The sequence below is a fragment of the Malaya genurostris genome, chromosome 2 (assembly GCF_030247185.1).
Source record: "Malaya genurostris strain Urasoe2022 chromosome 2, Malgen_1.1, whole genome shotgun sequence".
NCBI lineage: Eukaryota > Metazoa > Arthropoda > Insecta > Diptera > Culicidae > Malaya > Malaya genurostris.
In genome coordinates this window covers 341,888,491-341,913,325 of record NC_080571.1, presented here as the reverse complement: position 1 = coordinate 341,913,325, position 24,835 = coordinate 341,888,491, and the positions used below count along the sequence as shown (strand labels likewise).

The 24,835-nt window shown below is 36.3% G+C and overlaps 2 protein-coding genes across 2 annotated transcripts in view; one reads left to right on the top strand and one right to left on the bottom strand.

The window, feature by feature from the left end:
- Positions 1 to 24,835, top strand: part of LOC131431868 (kinesin-like protein KIF14) — a 47,249-nt gene that overhangs the window by 3,199 nt on the left and 19,215 nt on the right. The gene's annotated exons all lie outside the window — the stretch shown is intronic.
- Positions 6,978 to 23,961, bottom strand: LOC131431878 (uncharacterized). The gene is made up of 2 exons (XM_058597822.1): positions 23,179 to 23,961; positions 6,978 to 8,021 (listed from the first exon to the last, which is right to left on the bottom strand). The coding sequence occupies exons 1-2, from the start codon at positions 23,345 to 23,347 to the stop codon at positions 7,726 to 7,728; spliced, it is 465 nt and encodes a 154-aa protein (XP_058453805.1). The 5' UTR covers positions 23,348 to 23,961; the 3' UTR covers positions 6,978 to 7,725.

Genomic DNA, 24,835 nt, shown 5'->3' with positions numbered 1-24,835 from the left:
AAGCCAAAAAAATAGTACAAAGTAGCAGACAATACCCAATTCTTCGCTTGAGCGAGATGTTCAGTAAAAGTGTTGAAACAGCTTATTGTTCAATATCTCTTATGTTGAACAATCCTTTAAAAATTGGACCAACACCCGATGCCTTCATAAAAAAATTTTGACCAACACCCGATGTTTGTTTGTTTGTTTGTTTATTGTCCAGTAGTGTAAGATAAGACATCTTTTGATTATTACTACCTCCGATTTCACCGTTCGCATATTCATTCTTATATCTAATTTTAATTTCTTATTTTAACAATTAAAATACTACTAGGTACTAGTTACGATTGAAAAAATCGATGCAGCCAACTTTAAAAATTGTTTCCGAGGGAGAGCGTCTTACTGCAGGTGGCAACAAGTTCCAATTTATCACACCTCGAACGAACAGTGAACTAGCGTAACACACCGTATTATGAGCAGGAATCACTAAGTTTTCCAAACGACGTCCTCGAGACTGAATAAGTTTTCCATAGAGTACAGCAGGGAACTGAGTTTTCTGAAGACCTTTAAGGAAAACACAGGAACGATATGCATAAAATCCATTTAGAGTACATCCAATGAGGTTCTGTTGCAGATGACTAACGTGGTCGTAGCGATTTAATCCATATACGTATCGCACACAGCAGTTCAATGCTACGCGTAGCTGGAAATAAGTTGGCACTAGGGGAGACATGAAGAACATCTCCGAACAAGAAATGTGACAAGATCAACGAACAAGAAATGTGACAAGATCAACAGTTTCAGTTTTGTTGATGACGGGGCGGTAGGAACACAGCTGTACAACGTTCGCAAGCTGGCATAAATTTTTCCGCATTGTTGCTTTATTAGTCTATCCCACTGCAAGTCACTTTGAAAAATGAACCCAAGGTTATTTGCGTTTTCGGACCAATCGATTTGTTGCCCGTTCAAGACAATCGAAGGTACTGGTAGAGTAAAACCGTTGGTTCTACGTCGCCGGTTTGTTATGAGCAATGCTTTGCTTTTATTTGGATTCACGTATAAGTTGTTTCGTCGAGACCAGATTTCGACTTGCTCAAGATCACTATTTATCATGGTTATCAGTTCACGCACGCACGGTCCAACCCGACCAACATAGAGTTGCACATCGTCAGCATAAATCTGAATCGAACAGTACTTCAATACCGTTGGGAGATCATTTATATGATTGTTCGTTTCGATATATTGGTTTCGATATATGTGGTCAATTGCTGCTTGAGAAGCTTTTCAAACATCTTTGACAATGACGGTAGTATGCTGATTGGACGAAGATTGGTGATGTCGTTCAGATGTGCTTTTTTCTTCAGCGGCACAACTTTAGCGTGTTTCCAACATTCGGGGAATGTACTTGTTCGAATGAGCAGATTAAACATGTGTGTTATGTGTTGAACGATTAACGGACAGATAATCTTAATAAATCTAATCGGCAAACCATCCAGTCCGAGTGCATTCGACTTTGTATCCCAGAGAGCTTTGACGACATCCCAATATTCCACCTGTTGGAATGAGAAATTCTGTGGCGATGATTGTGCTTATGTAACAAGTATTTCACTTCGAGGAGTGCTATCCGCATAGCTAGCCAAAAATGCGCGATTTACTTCGTCTGGATCGTACTCACACGGTAGCGTTGTTTTTACTTTACCAACACCAAGATTTTTTATCCGTCTCCAGAGGGTTTTTGACGGAGTCCTACTGTCCAAAAATCGGTTAAAATATTGCTGTTTGGCATGACTGTGTTGGCGCGATTTCTCATCACCTTGTAACGCTGTCGTTTTTCGTCTTTCAAATTTCTTGGTGCCTGTAACCAATCCCTGTAAGCCAAGTCTCGTTCGAGTAAAGCTTGACGTACACTTTCCGAAAACCCAGGATTATATCGTTTACGGGTTGACCGAACACGAAGCGGAATATAACAGTCGTGTATCGTTTTAATGTGTGCGTTGAAGAAAGCGATGGCATTGTCCGGGTTTTCAATTTCATAAAATTGATTCCAGGGAATGGATAACAAAGCATTTTCCAAAGTTTGGGAATCAAAATTCGTATAGTCGCGATTAGTGCAACGATCAGAAGGTCGAGATATGTCACAGTCAATTGACGTAAAGATGAGATCGTGCTGTGATAATGCCGGGAAACTTACTTGGCCGAATGTGTGTGTGTGTGTTTTCGTGCGGTGCAAATCAATGAAACACATGTCGTTTTTCATTGAGAACACTCGTGGAGTGTTTTGCTCGATTCGTGCACTTTTCGTGCAGTCGGACAATCAAAGCAGGTGCACTGTGTTTCATTGATTTGCACCGCACGAAAAAATGCACTTTCGGGGCAATTCTCGGGCAACTATTTTGCACTCGTTTTCTTTTCAGAGCAGCAAGCGTGCAAACCAAACTTTACAAAATCGTTTCATTGATCAACTGTCAGGGCAAAACACTGGCACCGAGCGAGTGGAATCAATGAAAAACGACAACAGTGCACCTGTTTTGATTGCCCGACTACACGAAAAGTGCACGAATCGAGCAAAACACTCCACGAGTGTTCTCAATGAAAAACGACATTTGATTCAAACGAAATACCTCATACAAAGTTCCGGAACATCATTTGGATACGACTTCCGATTCCGGAATTACAGGGTGATATGCACCAAAAATGTAAAATAAAGCATAAATAATTTGAAAATAATGTCACTTTTCTCGGAGATGGAAGTTCGTAAGATGCCATAAGAATATCCCAATTTTTATTCGGATCAAACCTCTTGTTCCGGAGATAGGGTACTCAGTATGAAAATGCCAATTTCAGGAATACTTTGTTCATAAGCTAGCTCTTGATATTGGGTAGTGATTTTCTCTAGTTTGCAGACCGTGCGACCCTGTAACTAAAAAAACTTATAGTCCCATAAATGATTTGCTGAATTTTATCCAAGTCCAACTACCGGTACACTTTTTTTCCAAAATTCAAATCGTCTTAGAGAATCGCAAAAAAATGTGTAGGTCATATTAGTAATATTATAAAATGTAGCTCATTTCGTCTTATGACGTTTTTCATTGAAAAACACTGGTGGCGTGAATTGCTCTGGTTTTGCACTTTCGAGCAGAAATGGCAATGAAACACCGTCAGAATATTGCATTTCTGATAGAAAGTGCAAAACCAGAGCAATTCACGCCACCAGTGTTTTTCAATGAAAAACGGCATTACACTCATCAGTACAAAACAGTTTATGTTGAACTGTTATGCCACCTGCAGTTCAACATAAACCGCTAGGCAAACGTAAAGTTATTGCTACTTGCAATACACTTATAATTAGCAAGTCCTTCCTGATGTGCCAAAGTTTCAGCTAATACACTGAAGTCTTTTTTATGCGAGTTTACGTACCGAATAAAAAAACCGCATAAAAATAACCGCATAACTCTAAAAATTCGCATAAAAAAACCCATAACTCTGAAACTTCGCATAAAAAACCGCATAACTCTGAAAATTCGCATAAAAAAGTCGCATTGAAAGTCTTCTTTCGGCACTTTATTCCGACTATTTTCAATGTTTTGCAGATGTACTGGTGAGAACAGTTGAACTTTTTAGCGGCATCCCTTTGACTAAGTGAATCCTTGTTGTTGAAGGCACGAGAAAGAGAACGAAGTCCTCTTGCCGTCGAAACAAGAAGTATTTCACGAGCGCATTGTACAGTTCTACGAACTGCACAAAAATTTAGGCAAATAGTATACGGTACAAAATTTTAAAAGCAAAAATGTTGCGGCTTCGACAGTTTACAATATCCTAAGATGCCCAAAAACTGCTCGTAAGGTAGGTAGTGGAAGACCAGCCAAAATTATGGACGCAAGAGGACTTCGTTCTCTTTCTCGTGCCTTCAACAACAAGGATTCACTGAGTCAAAGGGATGCCGCTAAAAAGTTCAACTGTTCTCACCAGTACATCTGCAAAACATTGAAAAGAGTCGGAATAAAGTGCCGAAAGAAGACACGAGCCCCGGGATATACTGACGCACAGATTTCAACGCTGAATTCCCAATACCGCTGGTTGATTAAAAATTTTTCCGGAAAAAGTTTTGTTTTGGACGACGAAAGTTACTTCCCTCTTTCGAAGACGCAGATTCCCGCAAACGATCGATACTATTCAACGGATAGTTCTACTGTACATCCGAACATAAAATATAAGTTTAAACATAAGTTTGAACAGAAGTGATACTGTACAATGCCATTTCCGAGAAAGGTATTTCTAAGCCATGGTTCAAGCCCTCTGGGTTGGCAATCAATCAAGATGTGTACCAGAACGAATGTTTGTAGAAAGTTTTGATCCCGTTTTTTTCAAAAGCATCATGCTGGCAATACGTGTTTTGGCCGGATAAAGCATCATCGCATTGCGCCAAAAAACACAATCGTTCCTGAATACCCATTCGTTCCCATTTGTACCCAAAAACCACAACCCGATAAATCTACCTCAGTGTCGCCCAATCGAAGATTTCTTCGGGGTTTTTAGCTCCTTGGTGTACAAAAATAACTGGAGAGCCACGAATTGCTAACAGTTGATTGGTAGAATCAAGAGATGCATTCGCAAAGTTGACATAAAGGTCGTACAACGATCCTGTTTCGATATCCCTCCCTTTGGTTGGTGGGCTTGACGGTATTGCAAACATCATCACATACAATCAATTAGCGTTACAATTTGATAAAGATATGCGTTACAGTTTTTAGTTTCATAATTGAATTAAATGAATAATATATGGAACGACTTGAATAAGATGTTGATTGCATTACGCTCCAACATCCGGGGTTGGAGAGGCCGGTAGGGCTTAACTGAGCTCTTTTTTATGTTTTATTTTCATACTACCGGCCCTTATTACCAGTGTGAAGTGAAAATTAAGTAGAGTAAACGTATCCCAATTGGGTTTCACACGATGACAATAAATGAACGGTAAATCGAATCCATCTTTGACGTTTATTGGTGGTTTGTGTACCATGGAATACTGTGGAATGAAATAGAATATTGTAGAGTATAATAAAATAATAATGAGCGAACCAATGAGCAAACCACTGATAGCTGTCAAACGATGTTCATCCAGTTTGTATTGTGAGGATGTATCGTTTGGGACCTGATGGGTGAGATGATGTGTGAATGAAATGTAAGAGTGAGTGCATGCAAGAACGGTAATAAAGGCCACCGTTTCAGCTCAGGACTAACGATCGACCAATAGAAGAGATAGAAATTGGGTAACGGTACCCCCATTCATCTCAAATCCATTAGTCATTTCATGTACGAAAACCATTAGTTAGAGTGAGATCTGTTATCTCTGTTTGATAGATTAATTTCAAGAATAACATGAAATTTGGAGCATTTTTTTTTTGTTTTGTTCGTTAAAACAGCAGTATTGAATCATTTCTGAACTACTTTTATGTGCCATTGCTTCTTACAGACGAGGCAAAGATTTTGTATTCGATTTTATCTCAATAAATTTATTGAAAGTCGAGTAATCGGTAAAATAACATGGTGACTCTACTAATGAGATGACTATTGGCACACAAATTTTAGTTAGAATCTATTAGAATAGAAATAGTAACTCATTGTTGTGATGCTTGCTTGTGGAATACATGTAGGTATGTATGCATGTGTGTATGCGTATGTGCCTGTGTGTATGTATGTGTTTTTGTGTGTACAACATACATTATACCGTTCCCTCGGGTGTGTTGTATCGAATTGGTTTTTTTTTTTTTTATTCAAGAATATAATGTTTAAGGCACACTGCTTAAGCTCTAAGATGCCAAGGGCTGTATCGAATTGGTTGTGACACATTTCGATTGCGAGTCAGTGTACCAGATGTTCAAAAGTGCCTGAGCGGATGGTAATATACTGTCAAGGATCAACTGAAGATAACGAAATGTGAACATGCTGTAGCAATACTATTAAACCCAAGTGTTATTATCATTTAAATAAAAACGCATGTCCCCAGTTCTTATCCGTCAAACCATGATGAGCTGCTCTACAAAGATCAATAAAACACAATTTTTTTTTTTTTTTTTTTTTTTTTTTTGGAAACGGATGACTGGATGAGGAACAAGAAATACGAAAATGCTGAAAGAATTAGAAAGGAATATTGGTAAGAATATAAACACCATTGCATACAACTAACTTTTACATTTAAGGCAGCAACATAACATGCCAGCAAAAGTACGGAGTGAAAAATGACAACAAAAGACACGAATCACAGCTGAATAGAACACTATTAAGGTAAAACAGAATACAAACTATGATCAAAGGTAAGACAACCAACATGAATAAATAATAGAAACTGTTGGGTAATAATATAATTTCCTCATATTGAAAGAGGCGTTTATATGGCGCGCATGCGCTAATTCGGCCTGATACAAATTAACGGGGAGGGCAATACATTTTGGACAGGGCTGTAAAAAGCTGATTGGAACCCTTTCCCCACCAAAATGTAATATAAGGAAACTACAACGATCCTGTTTCGATATCAAACGGAAGCTTCGCAGAACATCCGATTGCGGACCGTTTTCAAATGTTCACTAATTTGTCTTTTTCTGACAGCTTGAGAAAGAATTTCCAAAATTTTAGTTGCCAGTCCCGTTAAATTACATTCTCTGACTTGTTCAATTGCAGTTCCTGAACCTTTATAATATCTAGGCGCATATTTTCTTTCAACAAAGTTTCGAATGCTGCTTTTTCTGATGTTAATAACAATTGTCCTTGGTCGAAAATGCACTATCGTTGTTTTTGCTTTTTTTATGTTTGCTCATGTCGAGATCGGTTTATTGATCACTACGTATAGTATCGTGCTCAATTCGATCGATCGATGACAGTAACCAGGGGTGGCATTACACAACAGAGTCGAATCGATTTTATTCGTACATGTGCTCGTACAAAAAACCTTTCGTTTCGAGTTCCGAAATCTATGGGGGCTTTTCTTTCAATGACTGTAAATCTTCTTAAGTAATAGTATAGATAAAGTAGGATACTTTTTTTTTTATTATGAATAAGTATATGCATCCAAAAACATTGTGTTCGAATAATTTACGCTTAAAACTAGAACGACATAGTACAACAAAACTTCTGTTAGCAAGCATCATAATAATTATAATATATAATTGTTGCGAGTCTCTAACACTCCCAGACAAACAGTGCTAATGACCATCAATAATCCATTTCTACCATTCTAATAAGTACTAATCATGATTCAGTAACGAGAAATATACTTTCAAAAAGAATGATTTTCTGCTCAAACCATGCCATTATTTAAACTATTGTTTTGTTATCCAAAGTAGTATGGATAGTGCGAACGTCTTCAGACATTCTCGGGCTAGTTTTACGTTAGCATTGCTAAACCGGCTTTTGAACTAATTGTGTTTTCGTTTCTCTGCGAAGAATTCAAAGATCAGTCTTATTCTCACGACACTGTCGATTCTATGTGACTACACACTTCTCCATTATTTTCTAGTGCATTCACGGGCTCCATAAACGACCACCGCTCATGTCATGGAGCAGCAATATTGTAGTATACTGGGTAGTGTTTCTTGTGTCTTAGTAGGAGGTATTGTGTGGCATATTATACGATTAACCTAAAACTCTAGAAGACAACTAAGCGTACTGCTATCTTAATTGGGTTTTTCTGTAGAAAAATGTGAAATATCGAGAAAACTCATAAATATCCAACCGAACGCACTGTACCAAAGCTCATTTGCCATCGCTATCCTGTGAATCCTGACGGAAATATTTTCCGCAAGCCGAATTGCGATGGCCGTGTACGTGATGGAAATGATTGTCCGAGGCCAGCTCGATGTTGCTTGGGCTTCCGGTGGGTGACGTTTCGGCACCACACTCTCGCTCTTCTCCATTTTCTTCTGCATCTTCGGAAATGCTTTCGCTTGTGATGCGTTGGCTCCGTTTACGCATATATGCTCCCAGCGGTCGTTTCTTCTGCTCCTTGCAGAACGGACACGGTTCCTTGGATGATTTGCTTTTAGACTTTTCTGTAAAAAAAAAACGAAAAGTTAGGATAGATTAAAAATTTGACCGCTCGATGTGAAAAATTCGATTCGATTTAGTTGGATTCAAAATAGTTTGATGATTTATTCAAAAACTAAACGTGTTTCTATGGTAAAAGTCTCGATACACACAATATTGAAAAAGCTGCGTTAGATTGAAAACCGAGAAAAGAGAATTGATCATACATAGCCATGTCGAAAACGTCAAAAAGAATTGAAAGTTCCATTTTTACCGTGTCCAAAATTCGAAGCAATCGTCGGGCTTTAGTTATGAATCGGCAAATGAACTGGATGATTTTTAAGGACAATCGTCAAAATCTCAAGAGTACTGGAATGGGATATCGTCATAGTACCGTTCGGAGGAGAGTTCGTTTTCAAACTGGCCGAGCAGGAGAATTAAAAATCAAGTAGTAGGACGATGTTCGACAAAGTACATAAATGTACGACCAGTACAAAAAATTAAGTTATTTTTGGCGGAAAAGGAAAAAAATAACTGATGTTGATCTGGTAAGGAATTCACAACTACGGTCGAATTTAATAAGCCATTAAATTCCAGCTGGATTGCTCTACATTGATGTGTTGGCTTTATTCTCTTTGTTGAAAATATCCGTACTTTCGTCCAATCCAGAAGTATTGAGGGATTGTCCATCGAATGTTCAATAATCAGTATTTTAAAACGCTGCTTAGATAGCTCGGTTTTGAACAATTTATCCGTACCATCGTTTTGGTTAAAATACATTTTCCTTATGTCAAATCATTGCTGACAAACGGAACGAAAAACTTCAATCAGAGCCTACTACTGTTCATTAGTCATCTTGTTTCTGTTTTCTATAATTATATCTCGACACGAACTTTACGCGTGATACTTTTCAAGTTCCAAAGAAGCGGTAACAAATAGCGATTGATATCAGTGTTTGACCCGCTTCACGAGTAATCGAAAGTGGTTTATTTTCGCAAATAATAGTTGGCTATTTGTACCCGCAATCTTCCTCTCGGTCGGACTATGACACCGTTTCAATAAAGGGTATGACTCCCGATTGACGGATTGCGCCCTTAAAATATCATAGCAACATTGGAGTGGAAACATTAAAATCAAACTAACTTTTGTAATTGTTCAACAATGCGTTGCTGTTTCAGTCTTATGATAGAAAGGGATTTTGTTTACTATCCGACGTTTCGGTCTTTGGTGTAAACCTTTTCCAAGCAAAACAAAGTCTTTCGTTTACAGTCACACAGTTTACGTGTAACAGGATGAATTCAGTCACAGTTTCTTTCAAATAACAAAATTCATCCATAGCTGTTTTGAAACAAGTTATCTCTGCGGTATTTCCATCAGCCTTTCGCAAATGCGGTAATTTCTACATGCTACTTTATTGTTTCTTTGTGTGTATTTACCCGAACTGATTATTTTATTTTCTTATCAAAACACAATTTCCCGAAGAATAAATTCTCTATTTTAAGACTATTGTACCAGTGTATTTGTGACTGAAATCACACCCTATCGCAGTGCGAAGAAATAAGAATGTTTCATTATTTTTTTTATCTTATCAAAGCCATTGCGATAGGGTAGTAGTCATTTCAAAATTGCGCTGTTCAGGTGCGGTGCTTTTCAGTCCGAAGATAAGCAAGTGAGGCAGTTAACGTGGACCAATTGTGGTGGAATCGTGTCACGTAGCCTTGCCGTTTGCCGCGACCGATATCAACTCTGATGTCAGTTTCAATCTTTATTATTCAGTCCGTTGATTGATCATGCTTTGATGGATAGTGAGGTACTTTACTCTCACTGTCACTTGAACAATTCTTTCACCAAGAATTCGCCAAAGACTTTGAACCTCGTCTTATCTTGGCTTAAGGACTCATCATGTATGTAATAGTAAACGTTGTTATTAGTGCGCCAAAAAGAACGCTGTTTGTCACATTGGATTGCTTCTGAGATATAGTTTTCCCTCAGAGTAGTTTCAAAATCGAGTGATGTTTCGATTGACCTAAACCAAATCTTAGGTACGCAATAGAAGTCAATATATTCTAATCAAATTCGTCTTTTATAATACTTACTACAGCTGTAAAAAGCGATAATTTACACAAAAGAATCGTCCAGACAAAGGACTCGAACCTAAATCCTTCTTCTTACCACGGAGATATTTGCTCATACAATGATTTTTAGATTGTATAGAGTGATCTCCAGTCGCATTTTTTTTGTAAAAAGACAGTTTCTTCATACTCAACCCATACAAACTTTAAACCTTTGGGACCAAGAAGAAACACGAATAGTTTGGTGGTTTTTCCCATACTACCTTATCCTTCCCTAATGTGTGCACCTTTCAATGATTTTTTTACCGCTCAATTTCCTCGAAGATGGCTGAACCGATTTCGACAAACTTAGGCTTGTTTGAAAGCTACTACTGGGTCATTGATTAAGTTCAAAGATCACTTCGGTTCCGGAGATACTATGGTATAAGTCAAAACGCATTACCGCTTATTTATCTCGGATATGAATTTACCTATATTAATAAAATTTTGATGTGGGTCGATTTCGGAGATCATGCGGCTGACACAAGTTTCGAAGATGTAATCATACAAATGGAGTAATCGACAAAATATTTTTTTCTATCTGTATAATTATTTCAGAAAGAAATGAGCCGAATGTGTGACATAAACGTTGAAGTATGCTTTTGTGAACAAATCGAATCAATCTGAATCAATTGGTGTCAAAAAAATTAGTGCCAGAAATTATCTTAATAAAAGGCAAAAAATGTTTTAATGAGACCGTTTCGATGAAAGAGAAAGGATTCAGAATAAGTTTTGCTGATACATTGGTATTGGGTCGTAATATAAACTCATGAACATATAAGAAAAATGTTCGTTTTTTACAGCTAAAGCGACTACATAAATTGTCGTATGTTCAAATGTCGGACGAAAAAAGTCCTAAAAGCTATTATTGCTCCCAAATCATTCGTTTTTGATTTTACGTTGACAGTAATTTGGCTTATTTGTGTGTGATTTAAGGAAAAACTCTCACAGGATAATTCCGCGCCTCGTAATTCAATTTGTTGTTATCAACAAGTCATCGAATTAAGGACGCTTAAAATTATGAATTTTGTTTCATCATTTCAAACGCCTATAACTTCGTGATTTTTCGAATCATTTAATCGTTTCACGGAAAAAAGGCCTAAATCCCAAAGAAAGTTTCGTTTTTTTTTTGCTTTGTCTATTGCGAATGACCAAATTGATTCTTTTTATATTATTTTTCCTTATTCTTTTTATAATATTCAAACCAAAACCACAAGCATTCGATATTAATCGCCATTTATTATTGGGAACTGTGAAGCTATTTCTATGATGACTAAATTCGAAAGTGAAATTTCTGCGCATGTTTTGCATATATGCTTTGCTAATTCGTAACGGTTCAGGTAGAGTAATTCTAGAAATTAAATTTAAAAAAAACGTGGCAAAATCAGGTTTGGTTTGTTCTGATTCGGATGGAAATTTGCACACATCTTCGGTATGACAAACCATTTATTTTGCATGGACGGAGAGACCAGTTTGACTCAAGACTGATTTTTAAAACGGGCGTATGAAAAAAATTCTGCAAATCGTTGCAACTCAAAAACTGTAGAATATATACTTTTTCAAGAATTCAGAAATGAATTGAAAAAACAAAATTTAAGAAAAGTGCTATGAAAATTTTGGCGTTTTTAAATTTTATATCAACATACCTCGAAAACGGCTACTTCTAGAAGAAAGGTACATATATTGCTTTTATGTGTAAAATCATATTATATTATTTAGGGAGGACATTCTACAAAATGGTTTAAAAAACTATCTATTTTCTATTTTTTTTTGTTCAGAAACAGAAAAAGGCAGGAAAATTCCTTTTGAAGTATCTGTAGATGTACGTGATGTAATAAGAAAAAACCTGTTTTAATCCACCTAGTGGTCTAATGATGCCTTTCTCATATCTATCATACTATCATATATAATACTGTGGTATTCTTCAAAATAATTTTCTTCGATTCTTGAAAGAATAACGGGAATCGCTTCGTTTAGCCGTCTACTCACAATGATTACCGATTGGAACAGTTTTGATGTCGATTTAGATTTTTTTTAAGTCATTTGTTTTGTCCCTTCAAGTGATGGTATTTTTAACACACTTTACCCTATAAATCCGAAACTGAAAGTCGGATCCAAATGAAGCTCAAAAGTTTTGTATAGAATCATAAGACCATTCATTTGAATTTTCGTTTGTAAAAATCGGTCACGCCATCTTTGAGCAAAATTAGTATGCTTATTACCATTTTTTGCACATTCTACCCCATAACTCCGGGACCGGAGCTCCTAACAAAATTCATGAATCTTGTATGGGATCACAAGACCTCCGGAAGTCCGATCCGGGTAAAATTTAATAGTAACTCATGGGACCAAGAGACCTTTAATTTGAATCTAATTTTGTGAAAATCGGTCCAGTCATCTCCGAGAAAATCGAATGCACTTTTGTTACACACACACACACACACACACACACACACACACACACACACACACACACACACACACACACACACACACACACACACACACACACACACACACACACACACACACACACACACACACACACACACACATTTGCTCAGTTCGTCGAGCTGAGTCAAATGGCATATGATCTCGGACCTCGGTTAAAAAGTCGGTTTTCACAGTGATTGCATAACCTTTCTATATGAGAAAGGCAAAAGCAGTTTTTGTTAATAAAAAAACGAAATGTTTGGAGCACTTGCTACACTCCCTCATCCTCAAAATAACCTTATAATCTTTTTTTATTGAACTTCCTTTTTGTCAGTGAACTTACTACAAATCTCCTCCATGATTACCCTGAGTAGTGTAGAAAGTATCTGTGCTTTTCAAAAAATATCGAGTCCCACCTTTGGTGCATGTTGTTTCGTAGTTATGCTGAGATTTAAATACACTCGAGTTCATAGGCAGATAAAGATTATTTTCCCTTAGTTCTTTGAATTTAACGGGCAAAATGGAACCAGATCTTTTGAAATCATTTAAAGAAAATTGCGTTGCATACAAATTAACAACAGAAATAGTATCTACTACCATCTTGAAATTCTTGCAAAAATTTATTTTCAAAAACCCCTCCTTCTAGAGAGAATCGACTCTCTTCAAATTATATAAATTTCGTCATTGACCCCCTCCCCCATGCTAAGGACACTTGCTACAAACTCTCCCCCCTGAAAATGGTCTTCAAAAAGTATCGATTCTCGTCAAATTAATTTTTTTTTCATGACTCCTGTTAAGGATACTTGCTACACTCCCGTAATTCATGCAATAGTTCCACAGTTATGGACGCTTACTACGCTCCCTCCCCCATTAAAATACCTTTATGACCAGCTCAGAAAAGCATGAAGTATCTGTGCCAAGTTTGGTGACAATCCGTTTAGTAGTTTCGGAATTATGCCATTTTAAACATTACACCCCCCTTTTTGAAGACACTTGCTACATCCACCCCCCGTATAGTTATATCTAAGTTATGCAAAATGTTTCTATGGTCTTCATAACGTATCGGTTTGTGTCAAGTTATATGAATTTTTCTATGCCCCCCCTTGTTTATGACACTAGATACGCTACCTCCCCCATAGAAATACTCCTTAAACCATCTCTGAAATGCAAGAAGTACTTGTGCCAAGTTTGGTGGCAATCCGTTAAGTAGTTCCGAAGTTATGGCGTTACAAACATACGAACTTACATCCATTTTTTATATATATATATAGATAGAAAATTTCAAACACACTTTTGTTTACATTTTGAAGGTTCACGTTTCTGTATAATATCTATCAAAATAAAAGAAGTGGTTTAGTAGTTTTATTTTTATTACGAGATTACGGTGATTACGAGACAAAAATATGACATGGCCCGTGTAACATTATATCTTCGAAATTCGCCGCAATTCTAACAATTATATTTCCGAAAGTATTTAAAATTCTTCATTGAAACTTTGCAATGATGTTTGCAGATGCTATATCGATCGATTAAATCAATAAACTAAAAAAATGATTTTTTCATAAAAAGCCTCCTTAAGGTGAAATGTAGCGGAATGCGTAAATCGCGTTTTTGATCAATTATTCAAAAACTAGACCGATTTTCGAAAAACCAAAAACACTTAAGTTTCCGAAATCAAATTTATCATAACTAAGTATTCTTAGAATTTTGAAATTTTGCTTTGCCGAGCCGTAATTGGTTTTTGAAATGTATAAACGGTAACTGTTCCGTTCCACGGGGATGATTTTAGAACTGAAAAGTAGTGTTTGTAGCACAATTTCACAGAGAATCTGAAAATGCAACTCAAAATTATAAAATTTTAGCTAAAACAACCGAAATTTGAAAAAGTTTACATAAACTTTTCCGCATTTTTTTTATTGCTTGCGCGCTGCTGTTTCGTATTGAGGTGGTGTGAGAAATGCACGGTGGCATTATATCGTGAGCAAAAATTACATATCAAATAATGACGCGAATTTATGCAGTATTGGGTTTCGTGTTGAAATAAAAACGAGTTGAATACAATAAAATGAGTATTGTAAGAAATCGTTTATTTTCTAAGTAGCTGTAATTTATAATGCTAATAATGTCCAACTCTGTTATGTTCAATGCATTGATGTTGCTGAAGCAATAATGCTTGGCTGTGTAATATCGTAAAACAGGTATTATTTTAGATTGTAGCAATTTTTTTTAGCAAAACTAAAACTTCAACATTGACAAGCTACTGAATGAAATGAATACAAGCCAAGTATTATCGTTCATTAACCTGATATACAAACAAAGTGATAAACATTGAGGGTCAGCTTCACAGATTCACTAAATAATTTTAACTGCATGGTATGATGAACTATTAGTAATAATATTTGGAATGTATTCCAATAATCTAATCTAAAAATTTATTAAACTATTGGTGATTTCTGGCACCGGAGGCCAGAGGCTGTTTGGTCTTCGGTTCGTTATCGTTGAAACAGACATTTCTAGACTCATTATGCTATATAATTCCGAAAGTCGCTTCCGAAAAAAAGTTAACGGTGAAAACTTTTACGTAAAAACGTAAATCTTTTGAAGGAGAATCCATGCTTGCTACTAAACTCAGGCATATACATGGTTAACAAGTTAGTCAATACATATAAAGGGTGATTTTTTAAGAGCTTGAGAACTTTTTTAAACAATAAAACGCATAAAATTTGCAAAATCTCATCGGTTCTTTATTTTAAACGTTAGATTGGTACATGACATTTACTTTTTGAAGATAATTTCATTTAAATGTTGACCGCGGCTGCGTCTTAGGTGGTCCATTCGGAAAATCCGCTTTTTTATCGACAAATTTTGTTCAGCGATGAGGCTCATTTCTGGTTGAATGGCTACGTAAATAAGCAAAATTGCCGCATTTGGAGTGAAGAGCAACCAGAAGCCGTTCAAGAACTGCCCATGCATCCCGAAAAATGCACTGTTTGGTGTGGTTTGTACGCTGGTGGAATCATTGGACCGTATTTTTTCAAAGATGCTGTTGGACGCAACGTTACAGTGAATGGCGATCGCTATCGTTCGATGCTAACAAACTTTTTGTTGCCAAAAATGGAAGAACTGAACTTGGTTGACATGTGGTTTCAACAAGATGGCGCTACATGCCACACAGCTCGCGATTCTATGGCCATTTTGAGGGAAAACTTCGGAGAACAATTCATCTCAAGAAATGGACCGGTAAGTTGGCCACCAAGATCATGCGATTTGACGCCTTTAGACTATTTTTTGTGGGGCTACGTCAAGTCTAAAGTCTACAGAAATAAGCCAGTAACTATTCCAGCTTTGGAAGACAACATTTCCGAAGAAATTCGGGCTATTCCGGCCGAAATGCTCGAAAAAGTTGCCAAAAATTGGACTTTCCGAATGGACCACCTAAGACGCAGCCGCGGTCAACATTTAAATGAAATTATCTTCAAAAAGTAAATGTCATGTACCAATCTAACGTTTAAAATAAAGAACCGATGAGATTTTGCAAATTTTATGCGTTTTATTGTTTAAAAAAGTTCTCAAGCTCTTAAAAAATCACCCTTTACATATAACCTCATGTTAATCATTCATAATTACTCATGATTTATAGCTCTAGTGTAAGAGTAATCACTAACAATAATGATTGAATTAGCATACATTCAAAGTGTGAAGAATTCAAAAATCCATTACGTGCAGTCTTTTTACAAGCCAATATAACGAGAGGTAAGCCCACTGCGCTCAATCATTGAAAAAAGTTCTTGTTTCTATGTGTCCGTTTTTCTTGGTACGCTTTGTGCGACGGTTCGTTCAACTGAAGCGGATAAAATTTTGCGCGCATTTTATGACGCTACATTTCACCTTAAACTGACTATTATTCATTAGAAACTAGAAGTTGGATTTTAAATTTAAATTGCAAATAAAATTATTTTGAATAAATTTGAAAAAACGTTCTTTTTAATTTTTTTGTATTTGTTTTTAAATTCTTGAAAGCTCTAATTTTTGTTCAATGTATTTTTATTAAAAAGTTCAATCGGTTTTCTAAAACTTCTTCAACATTATTTTTTTTAACAAATAACAGTTTCCGATTTACAGTTAAAAGCCACTCTTGAGTCGGATTGATTTCTCCATTAGTGAGAAATAAATGGGTTTGTCATATTGAAGATGTGTACAAAGTTTCATTTTAATCGAAATATGTGAAGTCTGATGACCTGCTAAACATTTCTGAAATTTCTCTGTAGGTAATTGCTGATACTGATTTCGATTCTGGTACTAGCAATTTTTCTTCCATCACTAAAATGACGATAATCTGGTGGTAATCCCATATAATTTTAAAATTAATAATAATTCAATTTGAAGAGAAAATATGAATTCACAACCGATTCCGCTATCGACTCTTACTAGATTTTATGCTTGACGAATGAATCTTCACGGATTCAAAAATTTTCACTATTTGGCGTCTGATACCAATTTATATTAAAAGCGTCGAACTCCAAGATTTTGAATATGCTTCACATTAATTTACTTTCGTTGGCAATTGACCCTGTTAGAATATGTCTAATCGGTAGGTTCAAAATAGTCGAACATCTATTCAATAATCACACGAGTTATTAACGTTCAAAACCAAACCGATATTCTGTGCATTATCGTGTGTTGCATTGGTACACTTAAACTCATTTTCAAAACTAACACGTGTGTATAAAATTGTTTTAGAAATACTCCAATTTCATATCTTGAAATACTATATCGAAACTTGAGATCACTCTTATCCATAGATTCCTTCTCCTCTAGGATCGTTGTTTCGATAACTTTATTCTTGCATCACTCAAAAATATTTAAAAATAGCAAATGTAAACAAAAATAATTTATCTTTTACAACTACGTCAAATTTGGAAAATCTGTATAAAATGTTCAAAACGACGAAGCTGGCAATGAGAGATTCTCTTTGTTTACTTTCTCTTTCGATTATTGCGGAATATTCCTCCATTTTTCGGTAATTTCTTCAGTGCAGATCCAAAGATAATACCTTAATTAAATATTATCGGTAAACAATCGGAGTGAAGGATTGCCTTAGAGTACCGTAATAATCGAAAGAGAAAGTAAACAAAGAGAATCTCTCATTGTCACATTCGTCGTTTTGAACATTTCATACAGAAATAGAGTCAATGGTTTGTTCCACATAATGTGCGCCGAAAAACATTCCTATTCGGAGGATCCCAGAGAGTGCCGAAGAAAGATAAACACAACACAAACAGAAGTGGACGGTAAGAAAACAACCTCGCGAGTGTACGTGACTCAACGCACGTGATACGACCGTGAAGATATCCATCAAAGTGCGACCCTGCCTCGATACATTTTCGGGTGTCGGTTTTGTTTGCGTAACGATTTTTCCGTATCTATTAGAGAGAATACAGTATCGTCCCACAGGGCAGATCAATGATAATAGGCTAATCCACTATTCATTAGGTTCTAAGGCTCCCGATCACTGAGCTTGAATAATTTACTTGTGTTGTGTTGTTATGAACTTTTGTTGATGATGAACAACAAATAACTAGTTACGAATTTAGTAAACAAGCTTGTTGTTTTCCCATTGCAAATGGAATGTTGATAAAATCCCGATCGTAAACAAACAACAATTATTTAGAGAAAACAAACAACAATTATTCAAAGAAAACAAACACCTGTTGGGATTTTTCTGGAGAGAAAAAGAATAGTCTTTGCACAGTCTATGGTGTTATCAATCGTCATAGTTACGTAAAAGACATCGGAGTCAACAGAGCAGATACGTTAATCCGATATACTAGGTACTATCCCTCTCATGTCAAACCAACTACGCAAACAACGCACCCATTCTCTGCTAGCAATAATCCATGACTATTTTTAGAAATTCGCATGCTGTGAGATCGAGTGAGAACGTATTCAATGTATTATGTCCGGCAAACGAGCGCCACCAAGGCAACACTGGCACATTACATGTTGGTAGCCACGGTAGGGGAATCTAATTTACCGTCTTGGTGCGGTAACTTCGAATTGGGAATGCATTCACATAGCATCTAATCAGAGACATTTCATAGATAACGTTTACTATTAAGACATTCGGTTTTTCTAAAATTAAAACATTCAGAAGGACAACAATCGTACAAAGTATCCCCGTCGTACGGTAGACACTTTGACGCCTTCGATTTCAATCTACTCTTCGGATCAATCGAATTGGTATGTTGCTCCTATATCAAGTGCACCGGAAGACGCATTCTCAAATGCAAGTCGACAAATATCACGGTGATTAAGTCATTTATTCACTGGTTTGGTTTAACCTTTGAATACGCAAGTTAAATTTTCGCTGTTTCGACATAACTTGGTGTTGAACTCCAGAAATACAAAGTTGGAGACATTCCTGCTATGTTCTTTTGAAACAATTTTAGGCATTTAAGGGTTAAAAAGTTGTGCTTAGCTATAACAAGTTTTCTATATTTAATTCTACTAGTTGAACATTTTTTGTCTGCGTATTTCAAGAATTTGATATTATGGGATCACATTGTTCACACGTTTTAAATTAGACAGAGGCTTGCTCAGACAACTAAATCGTTTACCAAATTAAACAAAAATATCAACATTATTTTAGACAATGCCATTTCGCATTATCCCAGTTAACGCCTAGTGTTTATCGACTGATATAAGTCACAAATGTACGGAGCCAATATCAGTTCGTTTCGGTTCTAAGACGCAATCAAAACGACGCGCCAAAAATGATTAGCGCCAAAGTTTGACTTTTATCTAATCTAGTCTAAGCCCAGCGAGAAATGTTGCAAGCGATAATATTTATAATTCGATTAAAATTGATCGATTTGTACATAACCTTCAAAAAAGATTTCAGGATCTTAATTCTTCTCAAACCGGTGGGAGTTTTGAGCGCTGTATGATAAAGCGATGCTTGGAACACGATTTTTAATACTGCTACATGCAATACCAAAAAGACTATGTACTGTTTCATGATATTTTGCTTAGGATTTTAGCACGGTCCGATTTTGGCAACATAATCGTTCGAGTATGACATAAGTAAACCAGATGATGGCAAAGATGGCAGCATTTTGAAGTTCGAGTTTCATAATTATATTGAAACTAATAGCAATAAATGCTGGAAGAACTTAACACCAATACACCATTCGAATCAGTTCGTCGAGATCAGCAAATGCGTCTGTGACAAATAATTTCACTCAATTTTCTCGGAGATGCCTCAACCTACAAACTCGGATTCATATGAAAAGTCGTATACTCCCAAACAATGTTCCTGAATTTCATTTGGATTCGACTTCTGGTTCCGAAACTACAGGATGATATGTGGAACTCATTTTTCTCGTAGACGGCTGAACCGGTTTAAGGCTAACGTCCAAGTACCATGCGCGCGGGTGGTTTGAGGAAATTTTCGATGAAAAATTTGAAAAATTTGCTAAAACCAAAAATATACAAACCTTTGAAAAACTTCTATCTATCTGCAGGGCAAAAATGGCTGCAAAATCGGAGGATTTTCCGAGTGTTATCAAAAATAGTAGCTCTGAAAAATGAGTGTTTTTGTGATCTTTCACATTTATAATACACCATCAAACTGAAGTGGATTTTCTTCAGTTCATTTCAAAATTGATATTTTCTTATGGAATTCTTAGAAAACTTTACAAAATTAACATTATTTCGTTTATAAATTGAACTAATATCGTTGCGCAATTTGTATTTCAGTTAGTACTTCCAAATCGTCAAAATACAACGAAATCGGTTATATGAAATTCATTGATTTTCCATGAAAAGTGTGGAAAGATTTTCCAAAAATGTGTCTGAATGTAATCCTTGCAGCCAGAAAAAGGTTTATTTGAAAAAGTTCAGATGTGTAATGTCAGAGACATAACTCGATGTCGTGAATACGAATAAAACTGACACTCTTACTTTATACTTCCGAATATCAATTAGTTGATCGATTGTGTGAAGATTGTGGCAAGTTTTGCCCTTTACATTACTAGAATTTGAACTACAGTACAGATTAGTTACATCAAACATTCTGACACAAAAATATTACAAAATAACATGGTATAGTTCTTCATGATAAAATATTGGTGGTTCTGAAAAGAACCTTTTATGAAGGCGTGCGTGAAGGGCCAAATTGTATAATTTTCTAAGATATTAAACACTGATTGGATATAAACGATTTTAAACACTGTTGCGAATTTAGAACCTTGAAAATTGCAAAAAAAAACTGATCATATTATCTTAGATTTGCACTGCACTGCTAATTTTAATTTTCGATTTGTAGTTCTTTAGGTAACATTTAGAGCCATTAGAAAGGCTGATTTTGCATAATGTTGTCCATTTCCCGTTGTATTTTGCTCCAATGCAAACGACCACCAACAGGATGATGTAATCGATCTTCTTCGAAGGGAAACTGTCACTGCGACCTGAGCGTTTGAGGTTTTGTACAATGCTATAGGTCTGCTTTCATTGCCAACTGCTCCACCTGACGACTAAAGTCCAAATGAGAGCACGACCTGAGCGTTTGAGGTTTGTTACCACTCAAAAGGTCTGCTCTCATTATTGACGATTGCTCCACCTAACGATTGAGGTCCAAATGAAAGCACGACACTGTTCAAAATATAATATAAATAAAATAAATATTATCCTAAATTCCTGATCATATTTTTGATGAAATGGTGAAATAATTATGTTGCTGCCGTTACTTACGATTAAGTTCTGCCCATTCTTTGAAAAGGCTCCACACTCGGAAAATTCTCCGAATTTTTTAGGCATTTTTGCCCTGCTGATGGATACAAGTTTTTCAAAGGTCTGTATGTTTTTGGTTTTTGTCAATTGATCAAAATTTCCATCGAAAATTTTCTAAAACCACCCGCGCGCATGTTACTTGGACGATGGCCTTAAGATTCAAATGAAGGGTCTTAAGATCCTATAAAACATTTTGATTATTAGTCAGATCCGACTTCCGGTTTAGCAGACACAACCAAATAAACTTATTTCAGTTTTAGCGGTGTTCAGTTTTCGATCCGAAAGGTGCCCAAAAATTTAATACGCACTGTGATTTTTCAAAGATGTCTACACAGATTTTCAAAAATTTTGTATTAAATGTAAACTATACAGCTCCTTAGGTGAATATAACTGACTTCGGCTACACCGATTTTAAAATATTGGTTCCGGTATCAAGTCGTTTCTCAAAACTCAATCGTTTTCTAGAAAAAAAAACGAATCAATTTTCATAAACAAAAATTCAAATTAAAGGACTTATAGTTCCATACAAAATTGATGAATTTTATCCGAGTCCGAATTCCGATTCTGGAATTACAGGGTAATGAGTTTTTAAACCGGTATAGAAGATGAGAATACCAAAAATCTTCAAAGTTAGACTCAAAACTGTTGCAATTTATTCGTCATATCAATTTATGGCCATACAAACCGTTTTGGGTTATGCTGGTTCCTGAATACCGACTCTGGAAGTACCGTGCATAATGACGCAAAACTCTAAAGTGGAACTTACTTTGACATTTAATCGATAGCCATATGTTTAGATTCAAATTCGATCCGATTTGCAGTTCCGACATTACATTAATGAGGGATTAGAATCTCAAACTGCCGTTTAAAACGACGGTCATTGAAATAATGTCATGAGAACTAAAACACCGAAAAATATTCATGTAAAAAACATACGCGGATTGATAAAAAAGGTTTCATCTCACTGCTGGGTGGATTAGGTACGTTTTTTTACTGTTCGCTAAAAAGCACACTCCAACAAGAAGTACAATTTTTTAAGTTTTTCTCGAGATTTTTCCCGTGCTCTCTGTTGTTGCAATTTTATATTACTTGTTATGTTGTAATTCAGAATTTGGTCAAATTTAACTATTTGGTAGAAGAAAACTATCGAAGTGATATGAATTATAACTAAAAGTTGAAATCGCGAAATAATTCACAGCATAAGGGCATATTCAGTAGTGTTCTAGTTCTAGATGCATAAATTATGTCAGTTTTAAAATTTAAATATGGATATTATAACAAGAAACTGGCAGCCTCAGGAGTGTTTTACTCGTGTTTCAAATGTGGAATAAATAGAACGGCAGCGTATGCCAGTTCTAAATTTGACAGAAGAACTGTTCAAATAAGTAAAACTAAAACGCCATGCTTGGGATACGTTTGTTCCAGTTTCAGTTCTATTATAAATCTTCCATATGAAACTTCCAGCTACTGAATTTGCTCAAAGGCGCACCCGGTGTTATTATTTTCCCTTGCGAATCATAGGTGGCTTTGAACAATATCTTTTTGACAGAAGCGAAGAATTTATTCAAAATAAAACAAAATTGTTGTGTACATTCCATCCCAACAATAAATTTTATCGCAAACGGTAACATATCAAAACACCAAAATTGGCTGGATATTCTCGCCTTCTATTAGCACATCAATACGCCATCGTCTCTAACCACTACTACTACTACTAGCACAACCAAACTACTATTCGAAATCAACTCGACGGACGGATCCTACGCAAAAAGAAGTGAGACGAATTTTGCGTTGCCTGGTAGGCAAAAGCTGTTCGCAGACTTCCAAGCCAAAATGAATGTGGAATTACCTTGTGCCATGGTGAAGCCGCCATTCCGCTGTTGCTGATGTTGCTTAAGCTTGGACGGATTGTTAAGTGGGTTCTCCAGTGTTCCATAGGGGAATTTTTCATAATCCCGATACAGCGGATTACGGAACGAACCGTAATGGATACTGTCGCTTATGTAGTACACATCCATTTTCGGGTGAAACGTCGTAAGGTTCCAGTGCTACCGAATCGAAGCCAAATTGATGCAGAAACGAGGGTTTTAGAACCCTATTCTACAGCTTACATACACACGGTTGAATGAACGCGCCCAGGCCGAGTTCTTGAGTAATGACAGTCCGAAGGATTTTTTTTGCACTGCTTCACTTTTGAATGAAGTATGACGTCGCTCTCGTAATAGTTCTACACACTACTGGGGTAGTACTTTTGCACTAAAGCAAACTTTGTTCATTAACTTGAAACTTCAAATAGTTTTTGCTGTCTTCCAAATAATATCGAAATGGTTTCATACACTAAACTCACAAGAACAAAAAATAATTTCAAACACTTGAAACTGCTGTACTGTTAGCAGAAAAACATACTCCGTCGCACTTGGTTTACAAAGATTCGACCAACTCTACCGAGATGATGTTTGAAAGTAAAACCTTCGCTGGTTGGTTGGCGTGAGCATACCTAAAGCAAACTCTGCTCGTTGTGTGCCATCACACGCGCTCGCTCTCTGTTTTGTAGCACGCGTTTGTTCAACAGTACCTCAGGGGGATCGAACTCTCCCATAGAATGGTAGTATAGCTGCGTCGTACGGCGGTAGCCCCATAAAGGCAAACACAAACGAACAGCGGCTTCATGTATGTGGTTTAGCAAGAAAACGCAGTTTTACTTTTTATGGAACTTGATACGATAAAAAGCAGCTCCGTTTACCGTGTATCGCGGTGTGTACCGGATAGCGTAAGGACGTAAACATACAGGGTAGCCGCTCCTATACTCGGTCCGCTTCTCCCGTGGCAAGTTTTACATGAATCTTTCAGAATCGAAAAAAAAATTTTTTGAAATACATTTGCACCCTACGAAACATTTAGATACGTTTAGTCTCAACCAGTAGCACAGTGGTCCGAAACTAAAATTTCATGCCTTTAATTATTTTACGGCCTTTCCTTGTTGGTATCTTCGGTAAAGTTGTAGTACGTAGCCACGACAACGATGGTTTTTCTTCGATGGGTATTGACGCGGTCTTATGGGAATGAACGACCATGTTCCAGCACGTGTGTAAAGACTGATAAAAAAAACTTTTTATTGAAAGCAGAGAGTTTTCGTCTTCGACAATATTGTAGCCATTGCAATTTCTAGGATTTTTGCTAATTATAACCATTAAATAATCATTATTCAGTAGTAATAATACTAGGGTTCGAAAAATCAATTTTTTGCATTCTAACTTCTTCTTACAAAGCGTTAGATTTTGTAAAAACAGGTAAAATTGTAGAGAACTTCGAAGTGCTATAACAATTTTTGAAAAAGTTTCGTTGTTATTTAATTTATAATTTCAAAAGGAAGCAAAAATATGCTGATCTAACCACTCTAGTTAGAAATTACTTTCAATCTACATATAAATCTCGAAGAAATTGTTTGTATCCGATAGTATCCTAGGATTCTATTAGCGAATGAATGCTTACACTTGTTAATGTAA